This window comes from Chanodichthys erythropterus, chromosome 8 (assembly GCF_024489055.1).
Source record: "Chanodichthys erythropterus isolate Z2021 chromosome 8, ASM2448905v1, whole genome shotgun sequence".
Classification (NCBI taxonomy): Eukaryota; Metazoa; Chordata; class Actinopteri; order Cypriniformes; family Xenocyprididae; genus Chanodichthys; species Chanodichthys erythropterus.
Genome location: NC_090228.1, coordinates 31,128,256 through 31,144,306, shown reverse-complemented (window position 1 = coordinate 31,144,306; position 16,051 = coordinate 31,128,256). Strand labels below are relative to the sequence as shown.

General features: G+C 48.2%; 1 protein-coding gene across 1 annotated transcript in view; it reads right to left on the bottom strand.

The window, feature by feature from the left end:
* The window catches only part of LOC137024720 (NLR family CARD domain-containing protein 3-like), a 65,497-nt gene that overhangs the window by 39,699 nt on the left and 9,747 nt on the right, over positions 1-16,051 (bottom strand). The window contains exons 2-4 of the mRNA XM_067392567.1: positions 14,929-15,018; positions 13,628-13,762; positions 13,424-13,474 (exon numbers count right to left, since the gene is read on the bottom strand). Coding sequence (XP_067248668.1) covers positions 13,424-13,474; positions 13,628-13,762; positions 14,929-14,998 — 256 coding nt within the window. The 5' untranslated portion in view covers positions 14,999-15,018. The remainder of the gene's footprint in view (positions 1-13,423; positions 13,475-13,627; positions 13,763-14,928; positions 15,019-16,051) is intronic.

Below are 16,051 nucleotides of genomic sequence, written 5' to 3'. Positions count from 1 at the left end.
ACTGAATTTCATTCAATTTACAATGTTTGGGAACTCTCCAAGTCAGGGGTTTTCTGTTTTTCAGTTGGCCTGGTTGAGTTTCAATGAGTTGAGTTTTGATTAGTTGAGTTTTGCCAGTTGTGGCAGCAGTCTCTTGTCAGAGGTGGTACGTTGAGCTGACGGAAAGGTTTGGTTTGCCAGGCCGCATTGTCTGTCTGGTTGGATGTTTTGAACAGTGGTGAAAATTTTATCTTTCTTGCTCCAAAAGGTGAAAAATGTTAGTTTTTTTGTGTGTGTTTTAGACTTGTTTAGCCAACACTGATTTTTCACTTCGGCTTGATGGATTGACTGTGGACAGTTGGAGGTGTTCGGTGAGGGTTTTACATTTTTGATTTTGGATGAGGACATTGAGCTGTGACAATTTAGGAATGGACCCAGAGTTCAATTACATATGACACTTTGTATGTAGAGGATGCCACTTAAAATATTTATGTACAATGATGAAATGAGCATTTAAAAAAAAGTAAATGGGAAGCCATAGACAAACCTCTCAAAAACTGTATTCAAAAACAGCTGAAGTACTAAGAGAAATGGAAAACAAGTACATATGTAGGATTGAAGAAAAGAGCTAAACTAGTTAGAATTAAAAGTAGGCCAATTGAACAATTACCAAGAAAACTCTAACAAAAATGGATAAGTAACCCTGAAATAATAATATTGCATAAATGTTAGTTGACCGGTCCAAATTAAATTAATAAGCAGGCCTGCTAACAGGGATTGATCTGGAGGATTGCACAAACTGGTGGCCACCAAAAACATTGGAGTTTTCTCCTTAGTATAAGTGGTTTGTGCAGTTCCTTGAGGAAATCCAAATAACTGACAGAAGGGATTATAGAAATATCTGATAAAAAATAGAGATATAGATGTGGGTTTTATAACTATTACTGACACTGAAAAGTCATATGAAGACATCTGAAATTTGTATCTTGTTATCCCTGGGAGACAGTTTGAAATTTGATCCATTGCAGAGATTCTAAGATTTTTAGATTGTGTTAATTAAAATAACTTTGGACATGTGTTGAATAAGCAAGATTGAGTGACCAAGCCAAACAAACATTTTTAACAGACATGTTATATAGATTTTACAACGAGACTCATTGATACTATGGTATACATGTGACTGAAAATAAGTCTATTCAAAAGACTGAAATGCTGCTATTTTCTGCATTCTGCAAGAAAAATGCTTGCTGTTTTCTGCAAAAAAAGAACTTGCTTTATTAAAATAGCATGGGGAAACTGCTGTTATCAACCAGATGAGACTTTGTAGAATTTATAAAGGATAAATTTGATTAATGCGGTTCTCTGAGTGTTCAATCTCCAGATTACCCCAGATGACTTCTGGGACGGCTGCCTTGACATACTAACTGAAAGCAACTGGACTGTGCAACAAGTGAGATCAAGAAACACAAGGACACTCAAAACACTCAAACAGCAGCCCGACCAGTTCAACTGCTCCCTGAACTGAGCAGAAGGACTTTCCTAAGAAGGCACAGGCGATACATTTCCAATTATCACTAGAGACCACTTCAAATTTTATTGATTGACCATATTAATTGTATTTTGATTATTCATTGGTGCAACAGCAGTTCTCTGCATTCTGTTAAGCTAACACTCTCTATCTGCTTTCTTTTAATAGACATCAGTCCAGCCGTAAGCATTAAAAATCAGAAAGAAATAAAAAAGAGGGGAGGTTGAGTGTTTGCTTGACTCAACAATTAACTAAAATTGGGACTGGACTTAGCTGTGGTGTTTAACACAACTACATACTAATACCGATGAGCTGTATTATTGGAAACATTTAGACACTGTCAAATGGGGAATGCCACATGGCCTATGTTCAGTAGATCATGTCATTAGAATTTTGTTACTAATTTAGAATTGGTGGTATTCAAACCTTGATATTTAGGATGGTAACTTGCATATAAAATTAAAGAAATATTAATGAGTCAATTAGGAGGCATACTCTCAAACGATATAAGTCGACAAATGATTACATCAGCAACTCTTAGATGCGCATGATTTTTAACCATTGCGCAAGGGGGGAAGAGAAATCAAAGTCACTGACAGATGATTTGATGATTTTTTTTGATAAATGAGTGATATTTTTAATTTTTTAGCCAAATGCATCATTTGTGGCCAAAACAATGTTAGAAAAGGTGTGTACATGGATTTGAATGGTCAACCAAGGAGAATACCAAATTAATTTAAGGACGGAGATGAATGAACAACCAGAATTTGTGTGTATAATTTATGAAAAAATATAATTTAAATTTATTGTGATTAACAGAAGCTCATTAACCACGCTGAAGATGCATTGAGAGCCTTCGGAGAACAGTTCAGACCCACAAGCAAAATGATAGGTCAAATCAGACAAACAGTAAATTGGTTATTCACAGAAGAAAGGAGGTGTTTGTAAAGTATATGAAGTTAACTGTTGTACTTATGTTCCAAATAATACAGCTCCTGATAAATCATTCAACAAGGCAATGAAGAAACTGAATAATAAGAGAAGAAATCACTGAAAATGAAGGAGATAAGCATAATGGGAACTAGTCTGATAAAATATTTGAATTACCGGGTAAATGATTTACTAAAGTGAGAATAATAATAGCAATGGCTATTGCTATTTTTGTTTTGTTGTTCCCTTTCAGTCGGTCACGTTCGACGTACGTCAGTAGTGACCGACGAATTGGGATATCGCTTAGAGAGCCCTATCAGCTTCGTGTAAACTAAAACAAGCCAATGGAATTGGCGTGCGATATTTGTATAATGCGCACCGCCTCCGACAGGTGTATATAAATAGGAAGCAGATGCAATCGCACTCTGTCTTTCGCTTCGGAGCCATACAGTGGTGTCCTAGTTTCAGAAGACTCCTTTCTTCGTCAGAACTAAACTGCCTCAGAAGAGGATTCTCAGCAGCCGTGTGTGTGCTGGTAGTTACGGCGCTTCAGCGAGGTCGCGAGCTTCCGAGGAGCCGAGCTATAAGCTCTCAAACTGCTGTTTTCACAGCAACACGCCAAGAGTGAAAGTGTGTGTGTTGCGATTTGGGCCGGTTCCTCGGTGTGTCCAGGGAGTGGTGTACCTGGCACATCGCGTCACTCCCTGTGTGCTTCAGCACGAGCGAGTTGACTGTTTTCCCCTTCTAAAAGAGCTTTACAGACGAACCCTGACAGTATGTCACTTCGTCTGTGCGTTAATGGGTGCGGTCGTTCCCTGGTCCCTGCTGATGGGCACAATCGTTGCATCTCGTGTTTGGGCATTCAGCACGCTGAAGCAGCTTTTGTGGATGGTTCATGTTCCCATTGCGGGAACATGACTATCGCGGTGCTGAGGTCGAGACTCTCCTTCCTGAAGTCTCAGGAAGCGGGGGTCCCCTCCCCTATGCCCCGTTCGACCGTTTTTTCCGGCCCGGGCCGGAATGACGGTTCGGCGGTGTATAGGAAGGGTGACCTGAGGATTACGGTCAGGGCTTCCCCGCCGAGCGGAAACGCTCTTCGGGCCCCTGCCGCCTCATCAGCACCGCAACCCATCGTGCCACCGTTGGTTTCCGCTGGGCCCTCTACGGACTGTCCAGCCGTTACCTTTGGTGCGCCGGCGGCGGATCGGATGTCGATCTCTGCATCGGAAGGTGAGCCTGAGTCCTCGGGGGAGGAAGATCCGGACGCGCTGCCGCCCGGGACAGTAGCGTTGCCCGAGTCGGATCCCGAGCTCACGGCTGTGCTCTCCCGGGCCGCCTTGTGCGTCGGGCTTGAGTGGAACCCTCCACCCTGTCCCGGCCCATCTAGGTTGGACGATTGGTACTTGGGGGGGGGTCGCGCTGGTCAAACCCAGCGTCCTGCCCCAATGCCTTTCTTCCCGGAGGTGCACGATGAGGTGACCAGGTCTTGGCAAGCTCCGTATAGGGCTCGTACAAGGCCTGGTCCCTCGTCCGCCTTCACCTCCCTGGACGGCGGGGAAGCCAGGGGATACGCGAGGATCCCGCCAGTCGATGTCTGTTGTGATGCAGTTGTGTCCAACGGCCACTGGCTGGCGCGGTGAGCCGCGTCTCCCTTCCCGGGCCTGTAAATTCTCAGCCGGTCTGACTGAGAAGGCTTACAGTGCCTGTGGGCAGGCTGCCTCCGCCCTGCACGCGATGGCCCTTTTGCAGGTTTACCAGGCAAAAGCGCTGTCGGAGTTGCCCCAGGAAGGTCCTGACCAACAGCTGCTTGGGGAGCTGCGCGCTGCCACTGACCTTGCCCTCCGGGCAACGAAGGTGACAGCGCGTTCTGTTGGCCAGGCGATGTCTACTTTGGTAGTCCAGCAACGCCACCTCTGGCTGACCTTGGCAGACATGAGGGAGACCGACAAACATCGGTTCCTGGATTCCCCCGTGTCTCCGGTCGGCCTTTTCGGCGACGCGGTGGAGAGCTTTGCCCAACAGTTCTCCGCTGCACAGAAGCAGGCTGAGGCTATCAGACATGTCATGCCACGGCGGTCCGCTGCTGCCTCCACCCAGCCGCCCGTGGCTCAGCCTCAGCCTGCTCGTCGCCGAGGGCGCCCGCCTGCGTCTTCCTCCGCCCCTGCTAAGTCGGCAAAGCAGCAGCCAACACCAGCCAAACAGCAGGGTGCCGGTCGCGGACGTGGTGCCCAGCCCGTCTCTGCCAAGCCAGGTGGCAAGCGGTCGAGGAAAACTCGGCCCTGAGACGGGCGACCTGGAGGGGAAGGTTCCTGCTCTTCGGGAGAGTATTCCATCTGCTCTCCCACCCCCGGAGGAGGGCCGGGGGGATTTTGTGGCGTCTGTCCATCTACCGCCGCTGGCTCTCCGGAGTCCAGCGGTACCCACTTTGTCACAAAAAGAGCAGTTTCCTCAAACTCCAGGTCACAAGAGGGCGCGTCTGCCAGTGTGCCAGGCCCCGCCTCGCCGCTCGCAACCCCCTCCCATTCCGCCAGTAGGCGGCAGTGTGATGGCGCAGACCGCGTCCCGTGCGCCGTCTCCCATTCGCACTGCTGCCTCGCAGAGTCCGACCTCACTCCGGGCCGCTCCCATGCCGTCCGAGTCAGGTCCCTCTCTGCCTTGCTGCCCCACCCCCGGTGCGTCTGTGGTGCCTTTGGTCCCGCTGGCTCGGAGTCTGGAGGCGTGGATCACGCTTCCCAGCCCGTCCCGCTGGCTCATTCGCACCATCAGACTCGGCTATGCGATTCAGTTCGCCCGGCGTCCCCCGGTTTTCAGGGGTGTCCACTTCACTCAAGTGTCGTTGGACAGTGCACCTGTTCTCCGGGCGGAGATTGCTGTCCTACTGGCGAAGGATGCAATCGAGCCGGTCCCTCCAGCCGATATGAAGTTGGGGTTCTACAGCCCCTACTTCATTGTACCGAAAAAGGGCGGTGGGCTATGGCCAATCCTGGATCTGCGCGTCCTGAACCGGTATCTTCACAGGATGCCGTTCAAGATGCTCACGCAGAAGCGCATTTTCGAATGCGTCCGTCCCCGGGATTGGTTTGCAGCAATAGACCTGAAGGACGCGTACTTTCATGTCTCGATTCTGCCTCGACACAGACCCTTCCTCCGGTTTGCGTTCGAGGGTCGGGCATATCAGTACAAAGTCCTACCCTTCGGGCTGGCCCTGTCACCCCGCGTCTTTACGAAGGTTGCGGAGGCGGCCATTGTTCCCCTCAAGGAACAGGGCGTTCGTATTCTGAACTATCTCGACGACTGGCTGATCCTGGCCAGCTCGCGAGAGCAGTTGTGCGAACACAGGGACATGGTTTTAGCTCACCTCAGCCGGTTGGGTCTTCGGGTCAACTGGGACAAGAGCAAACTCGCCCCCGGGCAGAGGATCTCTTATCTCGGTCTCGAACTAGACTCGGTCGCACGGACTGCGCGTCTCACCGAGGCGCGCGTCCAGTCGGTGTTGAACTGCCTGAGCTCGCTCAAGCGCAGGACAGCGGCTCCACTGAAAGATTTTCAGAGGCTCCTGGGGCATATGGCATCTGCAGCCGCGGTCACGCCGCTCGGATTGCTTCATATGAGACCGCTTCAACACTGGCTCCGCGGCCGGGTCCCTAGATGGGCGTGGCAGTGCGGCACGCTCCGTGTCCCCGTGACACCGAGCTGCCGTCGCACCCTTGTCCGGTGGTCAGATCCTTCGTTCCTGCGGGCCGGAGTACCCCTTGAACAAGTGTCCAGGCATGCTGTGGTCTCCACAGATGCCTCTGCCACCGGATGGGGGGCCACGTACAACGGGCATGCAGTGGCAGGTCTTTGGACGGGGCCTCAGCTGCATTGGCATATCAATTGCCTCGAGTTGCTAGCGGTACGTCTTGCGCTGGCCCGCTTCAAGAAGCTGTTGTCAGGCAAGCACGTTCTAGTCCGCTCAGACAGCACTGCGGCCGTTGCGTACATCAACCGTCAAGGTGGTCTACGCTCCCGTCGCATGTCGCAACTTGCCCGCCATCTCTTGTTGTGGAGTCAGAAGTATCTGAGGTCCCTTCGGGCCACTCATGTCCCAGGTGTGCTCAACCGTGCAGCCGACGAGCTGTCACGGCAGCCTCCACTTGCGGGCGAGTGGCGGCTCCACCCCCAGGCGGTCCAGCTGATTTGGCAGCATTTCGGCGAGGCCCAGGTAGACCTGTTTGCCTCCCCAGAAACTGCCCACTGCCAGTGGTTTTATTCCCTGACCGGCGGCACGCTCGGCACGGATGCCCTGGCACACAGCTGGCCCCCGGGTCTGCGCAAATATGCGTTTCCCCCAGTGAGCCTTCTCGCACAACTCCTGTGCAAGGTCAGGGAGGACGGGGAGCAGGTTCTGTTAGTGGCTCCGTACTGGCCCACTCGGACCTGGTTCTCAGACCTCATCCTCCTCGCGACAGCCCCTCCCTGGCCGATTCCTCTGAGGAAGGACCTCCTGACTCAGAGACGGGGCACCCTGTGGCACCCGCGTCCCGATCTATGGAACCTCCACGTGTGGTCCCTGGACAGGATGCGGAGGTTCTGAGTGATCTCCCGCAAGCGGTCGTAGACACCATCACTTCCGCTAGAGCTCCTTCCACTAGGAGTCTCTACGCGCTGAAGTGGAACCTGTTCGTCGAATGGTGCGCCTCTCGCCGAGAGGACCCCCGATCATGTTCGGTCGGATCCGTGCTTTCCTTCCTGCAAGAAGGGTTGGAGCGAAGGCTGTCTCCCTCCACCCTGAAAGTGTATGTTGCCGCCATTGCCGCACATCACGACGCAGTTGATGGTAAGTCTCTGGGAAGGCACGACCTGATCATCAGGTTCCTGAGGGGAGCGAGGAGACTGAATCCTCCTCGTCCTCCCTTCGTACCCTCTTGGGATCTGACCCTGGTTCTCACAGCTCTCCGGGGTCATCCCTTTGAGCCTTTGCAATCAGTCGACCTGAAACTAATGTCTCTCAAGACGGTTCTTCTGGTTGCATTGGCTTCCCTGAAGAGGGTAGGGGATCTGCATGCATTTTCGGTCGACGAAGCGTGCCTAGAATTTGGGCCCGGTGATTCTCACGTCATCCTGAGACCCCGGCCTGGATACGTGCCCAAGGTTCCTACCACTCCCTTCAGAGATCAGGTAGTGAACCTGCAAGCGCTGCCCTCGGAGGAGGCAGACCCAGCCCTAGCTTTGCTCTGTCCCGTCCGCGCTCTGCGCGTTTACGTGGACAGAACGCGAAGCTTCAGGACCTCAGATCAGCTCTTCGTCTGTTACGGAGGCCAGCAGAAGGGAAAGGCTGTCTCCAAGCAGAGGATGGCCCACTGGATAGTGGATGCCATCGCCTTGGCGTACGAATCCCAGGGCGTGCCTTGCCCGCTCGGGTTGAGAGCCCACTCCACCAGAGGGGTGGCCTCCTCCTGGGCGCTGGCTCATGGCGCCTCGCTGACAGATATCTGTAGAACTGCGGGCTGGGCGACACCTAACACGTTCGCTAGGTTTTATAGCCTACGTGTAGAGCCGGTATCTTCACGTGTACTCGCATCCACTAGTCGGTAGACGTGTTGTACCCGCTCTAAGTGTCGGCTTGCAATGCCATTCCCGCCACCGGCCGGATACGTGCATACTTCACTCCAGTCGTGTTCCCCGCTTGGCAAACCCTGTCGAGTTCCTCCGCCTCCCCCTTCGGCTCGGACATTGCGGAGTGTCTGATGCCAGGCCTGCATCCGTCGCTGACGCTGTCTGTTGGCTGGGGCCCATATGTCGTGACCCCTCTACGTGAGCGGTCCCATATGTGTAATTATCCACGGTTTTAAACTCCCTACGGGCTGAGTCCGTGTCTTTCCCTTAGCAGAGCCAGCTCTGCTGTCACCTGTCAGATGAGTCTCCCCCTACCAGGTGGAGCCATCCCAGGGACTCCATATGCGTACTGCCCCCCGGGCCAGTCCATATGTGTATTCCACGTAAACTCCTCCCCCATTGGGTAGGTAGTGGTCTCCGCAGCGTCCCTTACGGGTTCGCTTCCCCAGTGTAGTCTAGTTTACTTAGTGGGTAGTGGTTAGACAGCAGTAGACTCTCTCGGTGTAAGCTCGCCCCCTTCACCGCCAGCCGGTGCTATGGGCGGCTGAGCTTGCGCTGGGCACTGGAAGGGGTTTCGTAACTGTGGCGCTTTAGTTGGGATCCCAATTCGTCGGTCACTACTGACGTACATCGAACGTGACCGACTGAAAGGGAACGTCTCGGTTACGTATGTAACCCTCGTTCCCTGAAGGAGGGAACGGAGACGTACGTCCCGTCGCCACAGTTTCTGTACCCTCGCTGTAGCGCGGACACCAGTTGTCTCCTCAGCGAAAAACAGAGTGCGATTGCATCTGCTTCCTATTTATATACACCTGTCGGAGGCAGTGCGCATTATGCAAATATCGCACGCCAATTCCATTGGCTTGTTTTAGTTTACACGAAGCTGATAGGGCTCTCTAAGCGATATCCCAATTCGTCGGTCACTACTGACGTACGTCTCCGTTCCCTCCTTCAGGGAACGAGGGTTACATACGTAACCGAGACGTTCTGTTGTATTGTGCCTTTTCTCAGATCAATGATGGCCAATGCAGCTGCCAAACAGATGATCAATGTATCTGTAAGATGAACTGGAGTCGATATCGGATGCACCAACACTGGAGTGTAACCAATTGGTCCAGGGCTGGATGAACTGGACGAGTTCTGTAAGACCGACTACAGAAAGAGATGGAAGGTGTCACGATCGATTGTGTGAGTGCCCTATCTGCCACTTGAGGGCACTCCATCCTGGACTCTTTCACCCATTGACTACACTACCCATAACGCACTGCCGGACTCACTATCCCTCTATCACTTCATTACCACCAGCTGTCATGCATCATTTAATCAGTGTCTGTCTATTTATACCCTGTCTGTTTCTGTTCACTTCCTGGAGTTTTCAGTTCACTTTCCCAGTCTGTGTTGTTTCCTGTTCCCGTATTTTGTTTTTGTTATTTTTTATGGACTGATACCTGGTTTTTGACTCATGCTTGTTGTGGACTACGATTTTGGATTTCCCTAATAAATTACCTGCAATTGGATCTGTCTCTCGTCTTCGTGTGTGAGTCCGTGACAGAAAACTCCAGCACCTAAGGATCCAGCAGGATGGGGATCCACATCACTCCTCCTACCACTATGAGGGAACGGATGGCTCGCCTGAGCAATTTAACCACCCTGCGGCAACAGGTCATCAGGTCGGTGGATTGGCACAAATGTTTTGGACCCTGGCGGCAGGGCTAGGTTACAATGATGCGTGTCTGATTGACCTTTTCAACGGTTGTCTGGATGACCCGTTGCCGTCGAGGGAGAGAGATGGATTGGGTGACATGGATTTTTGGGGGTTCGTCTACTACCTTGAAGATCGGGGTAGGGGGACCCCACCTAATCTACCAGGCAGTGTACATGCTCCAGCCCATGAATCCGTTCCAGAAGTCACAGGGGAGGTAGGCACTGAGCTTCTGCTTAACCCTGGTAAAAGGAGGAGGAGGAGAAGGAGGAAGGTTCCCTTCTTCCCCCAAGGTCCAGAGCCCGCTCCAGCCAGTGAGTCCACTCCAGAGCCCGCTCCAGCCAGTGAGTCCACTCCAGAGCCCGCTCCAGCCAGTGAGTTCACTCCAGAGCCCGCTCCAGCCAGTGAGTCCACTCCAGAGCCCGCTCCAGCCAGTGAGTCCACTCCAGAGCCCGCTGCAGCCAGTGAGTCCACTCCAGAGCCCGCTCCAGCCAGTGAGTCCACTCCAGAGCCCGCGCCAGCCAGTGAGTCCACTCCAGAGCCCGCTCCAGCCAGTGAGTCCACTCCAGAGCCCGCTCCAGCCAGTGAGTCCACTCCAGAGCCCGCTCCAGCCAGTGAGTCCACTCCAGAGCCCGCTCCAGCCAGTGAGTCCACTCCAGAGCCCGCTCCAGCCAGTGAGTCCACTCCAGAGCCCTCTCCAGCCAGTGAGCCCACTCCAGAGCCCGCTCCAGCCAGTGAGCCCACTCCAGAGCCCGCTCCAGCCAGTGAGCCCACTCCAGAGCTCGCTCCAGCCAGTGAGCCCACTCCAGAGCCCGCTCCAGCCAGTGAGCCCACTCCAGAGCCCGCTCCAGCCAGTGAGCCCACTCCAGAGCCCGCTCCAGCCAGTGAGTCCACTCCAGAGCCCGCTCCAGCCAGTGAGTCCACTCCAGAGCCCGCTCCAGCCAGTGAGTCCATTTTGGGTGAGCCACTGCCTCACCCTCATAAGCGGAGGAGAAGGAGGAAAAGGGCTTCCTCCGTCCTACAAGGCCTGGAGACCACTCTAGTGGCTGTTCGTGGGTTCTCCAAGCGCCTTGCCCTGCCGGCGCCACCGAAGCGCCTTGCCCTGCCGGCGCCAACTAAGCGCCTTGCCCTGCCGGCGCCAACTAAGCGCCTTGCCCTGCCTCCTGAGCAGCCAGAGCCGGCCACGGAAACCGTCACCGAGCTGCCCGCTCTCCCTGAGACGGCCATGGAGCACCCTTGGTCAGCCCTGCCGCCTCCGCCGCCACCCAGATCTTCTGCCCTGCCGCCGCCGTCCAAGCCTACTGCCCTGCCGCCCTCCAAACCTTCTGCCCTGCCGCCGTCCAAGCCTTCTGCCCTGCCGCCACCGCCTAGATCTTCTGTCCTGCCGCCGTCATCCAAGCCTTCTGCCCTGCCGCCGCCACCCAGGCTTTCTGCCCTGTCGCCACTGCCCAGGCCGTCTGAACCGTTGGAACCCGCCTGGTCAGTTCCTCCGGCACCACCCTGGCAATCAGCCAGGACTCCAGACCCGCTGGAACCAGCCTGGTCAGTTCCTCCAGCGCCACCCTGGTATTCAGCCAGGACTCCAGAACCGCTGGAACCAGCCTGGTCAGTTCCTCCAGCGTCACCCTGGCTCTCAGCCAGGACTCCAGAACCGCTGGAACCAGCCTGGTCAGTTCCTCCAGCACCGCCCTGGCTATCTGTGGGGCACCCTGGATCTGACCCGCCATCCCTCCCCCTGATCCTCCTCCTGTCCACCTCCCTCCTGAGTTGTGTTTTTGTTTTGTCTGGTGGAGCGTCTGGTAGCCGCTCCTTTGAGGGGGGGTAATGTCACGATCGATTGTGTGAGTGCCCTATCTGCCACTTGAGGGCACTCCATCCTGGACTCTTTCACCCATTGACTACACTACCCATAACGCACTGCCGGACTCACTATCCCTCTATCACTTCATTACCACCAGCTGTCATGCATCATTTAATCAGTGTCTGTCTATTTATACCCTGTCTGTTTCTGTTCACTTCCTGGAGTTTTCAGTTCACTTTCCCAGTCTGTGTTGTTTCCTGTTCCCGTGTTTTGTTTTTGTTATTTTTTATGGACTGATACCTGGTTTTTGACTCATGCTTGTTGTGGACTACGATTTTGGATTTCCCTAATAAATTACCTGCAATTGGATCTGTCTCTCGTCTTCGTGTGTGAGTCCGTGACAGAAGGGGCGCCTTTTTTTGTTTTATCAGAGAGTTTGATCATGTTTTTGGTGAGAGAGGGAGTGATGTTTGACTCTTACCTCTTCTGGAGTGCAGTCACATGAGGCAGCCAATGGGAAAAGCGTTGACCATCAATTGGCAGAAGGCCATGAGAGATTAGGGTAAAAGATGTACAGTAGTTGGCAGGCGGCCACCCTACTAAGAAAATTGTCCCTTACATAAGCAACACCTGAAGTTTTAATTGGTGAAATGACTATGGCAGAAAGGTCGGGGAGTACATGGGAAGGAGATGTGGGAGAAGAGCCCCCGTAGATGAGATCATGGAAAATAACTGTTAGGGTGAATATTACCAGCCAATTATATTACTTTGGTGTGTTTTTAAGAGATAAGAAAATTGTATAAAAACTGTGCCCCGGCTACGGGAGCTTCAGATGCGGAGCTGGCATCTCACTTTGTTGTTTGACAATAAAGTTAAATACTTCTGAGACCTGGAACTTCGACTCTGTGAGTTTTTCTTCGAGACCAGATCTGAAGGGACAAAGAAACATCGAATTTGCCACGACAAACTCCGCCTCCGGGCTCCACTAACTATTCCTTCTGCGCATGCCCAGGCTCTAAACTGACGTTTTTGCGTAACATGTCAACACCCATCGCCGTACGTTTTACATTCAGTTCATTACAATGGAAGGAAGCAGTGTCACAGCATCCATCTTTTTTTACAGTCTATGGTTTGGCCCTGCAGTTGCTGCTTGCTGTTACATATTCTTTTGTTTTCATGTACAGAAATATATTGTTATAAATAATAATGAACCTTATAATTAGTATACAGTAATAAAGTACTTACAAATAATTTCCAAACTATTAGTTTATAGTTCATTCATAGTTAATATATTGTAGCCTCTACATTGTTAATTTATTAATAGGCTATATACAAATAGTGAGTTCCCCATTCATTGTCACTATAATTAACCAAATTATTATTGTTTAATTAGCTTATATGTAAAGAGTTAGATAATGTTTATCTATGCTTTGTTAACAACTTATTAACCATAAATGATTAACACTTTAGATTAGGTCATGGAAAATTATATATATCATATATTTTTACTTATTATATTAATATTAGAGTTAGTATAGGGTGATAGAATATACAGTTTGTACAGTTTAAAAAACATGCCTAGGCAGAGTCACCATGAATATTAATATATTAACAAAGCAGAAACTACAATATATAAACTATGAATAAACTATAAATTAATTGTTTGTAATAATTTGTAAGTACTTGCTTAAGTAATGTATACTTCAACACTGTATGTGAGCTGCATAAACTCAAACATTCCACATCCTGATAAACACTGATTGAACATGTTCAGTTGATGAAAACCAACACCAGCCACTGTCAACAGGGGGAAAACACAACGAACGTGTCTGTTGGTGTCAGTCAGAATCTGTCAGTGCAGTGTGAGGAAACACGACTGTTGTACCTTGATCTACTGTGTGCTTCTCTGGCTCTCTCTCTGAGGCTTTTTGTGTCTCTGTGTGGAGAAAGAAAAGGAGAGAAGTCAAAAATTAAAGGCAAAATATACAGATAAACTGAAGAAAAGACTAAAGCATGATTGCCCATTAGCAAAATAGTCATAAAACAAACTTCACTAGTTGTGTCTCAGTAAGCACTGTTATATTGATACCGTTTCCTGCAGAGTTGTAGATGTTCACTGGGCCCGTGAAGGTGTTTCCAGAAAGTAAAGGAGCATTTACAGTTGCTCCTGTTTCAGCGTTCACATCAACACCGACTCCACAGTGAGTGCTGCTGCTCATCTGGACTAGAATAGAGAGAGATTAATGACATTTCTAAAATGACAACTTTTTTTCTTGGCCATCTTCTTGAACTGGAAATCCCGAAACACTATTCACATAACGCATTGGAAAAATTTGCTCACAGACTACATCTCCCTAGAATATTTTTCACCTCATTACAACTGTATATCGGAACCACAACACTCCAGATCAGACCTCATTCAACTATTACAAATCTGACACACTCATCCTAATTAATTATGTATTCATTTATTATTATACATATTTATACAAGGTTTTAGTAATATTATGAAATATATCATAGAAACATTGAGCAGTAATAGAATGATGTTGATGGGATGATATTTTGCTTGATATAAGGACAGTAACGGTATAATGAATATCTTTAATAATTTAAAAAAAAAAAGAAATATATATATCTAAAATATATAAATATAACCAAATCAAATCTACACCTAACATATACCACACATGATTTTAATGCATCAAATGCTGATTTTAACGCACCACTCCCTTCTTTTAATGCACCACCTCAGCTTAGGCATACATACAAATAGTAACTGTACTGTGAATGAGAAGGAGAAAAAAAAACAAAAATCAAAAAACATGCACACTGACACAAAAGCTAGGAGAGGTGTAGTATGTGTCATTATTTCATTATTACTATTACTATTGTCATTTTACCATTGTTATTATCATTATTATTACTGTTATTATTATTGATATTACTGTTGCTGTCAATACAAAATATTATCATCATCACCATATTTAGTATTACTATTGTTATTATTATTATTGTTATTACGGTTACTATTAATTATATAAATGTTATTATTATTATTATTGATATTACTATTTCCGTCAATACAACTTATCAACACCATCTTTAGTATCACTATTGTTATTATTATTACTGTTATTATTATTATTACTGTTGCCGTCATCACAAAATATTATTATCATTGTTATCATACATGCTATTACTATTTAAATACTTCTACTATTACCCATTTGTCATTTCTGCTTATTTTTCATTGCTGTTTTATTGTTGTTTTTGTGTTTTGTTGTTGTGTTTTGTGTTCACACTATGTTGTATGTTTTGCACTCCTAATAAAAAACAAAACAAAATGACAACTTTAATATTATTTACTGATATTCTTTCCTTTATTACCTTCCTTGTGTTTCAGCTTTTCTTCTTCCTGCTCATCTGGTGTGTCATAGTGCAGTTTAGCGGAAGCCATTGTCCTTCACTGACTCACTGCTGTTGGACACAAAGAAAAAGGACCACTTTTACCAGGCACTTTCAAAAATGAAGGTACTATTTGAAAATAAATAAATAAATAATATTTTTTAAAATAGTGAAAGCAGGTGTTGAACCTTCTGAAAATGTTGACTACTTGTATAAGTCAAACTAAATACTTAGTTGGAGTATTATTATATACAAAACTCAATTTTTCCTCTTGAGCAGGTGAAAATTCTCAATTTTTTAAGTTAAAAATATTATAATATTATATGTTATTGGCTTGCTGGCAATCTTCTGCATCTGAAGTGCATTTAGATGTATTTATAGTCATTTTAATGAAGCTCAGATGTACCATGAAAACATCTTCTCTGCAGTTCTAACTTCATAAATAATGTTATGAGATTAATGGTTCACACTTTAGATTAGGGTCCAATTCTCACTATTAACTGACTTTTGCTTCAATAAACTCCTAATTACTGCTTAATAAAGAGTTATGACTCATCATTGCTGCAACCACCTGTGACAATATTCAGTTAAATGCAGTTTTCAGTCAGCACTGCTCATCACTTGCTTTCATGATTGACTAATGAAACCGATAGACACTTTGTGCCTTAATTCTATTCCTAAAACTACCCATCACAGAAAACTTTCTGCATATTTATATTTTAAAACATTACTTAGTATGATTTATAAGCTTATTGTAAATCACAACGATCACAACAGAATCTATGTGGATAAACTGTGGATCATTCATTGCTTTGACACAAAATATATTCAGTATTTCAAGTGTTCAAGTGTTAAACTAGGAATAATGTACTGTAGTGAAAACATGGCCCATGGAACATAAACTGCAGTGACTTCTAAATAGTAGAGTATCATTCTTGATTTGTAAAGAGATTTTAGAAAAAAAAACTGTATGATGCTGCCTGTTGTTATTGTTTTTAGCTTTTAGAGTTTTGAAAAAGTGTATTGAGAAACATGTCCTAAGTTAAAGCTGCAGTAGGGAGTTTTTAGAAAACGTTGAATTAGCCTGGAAATTTGAACAAGCACA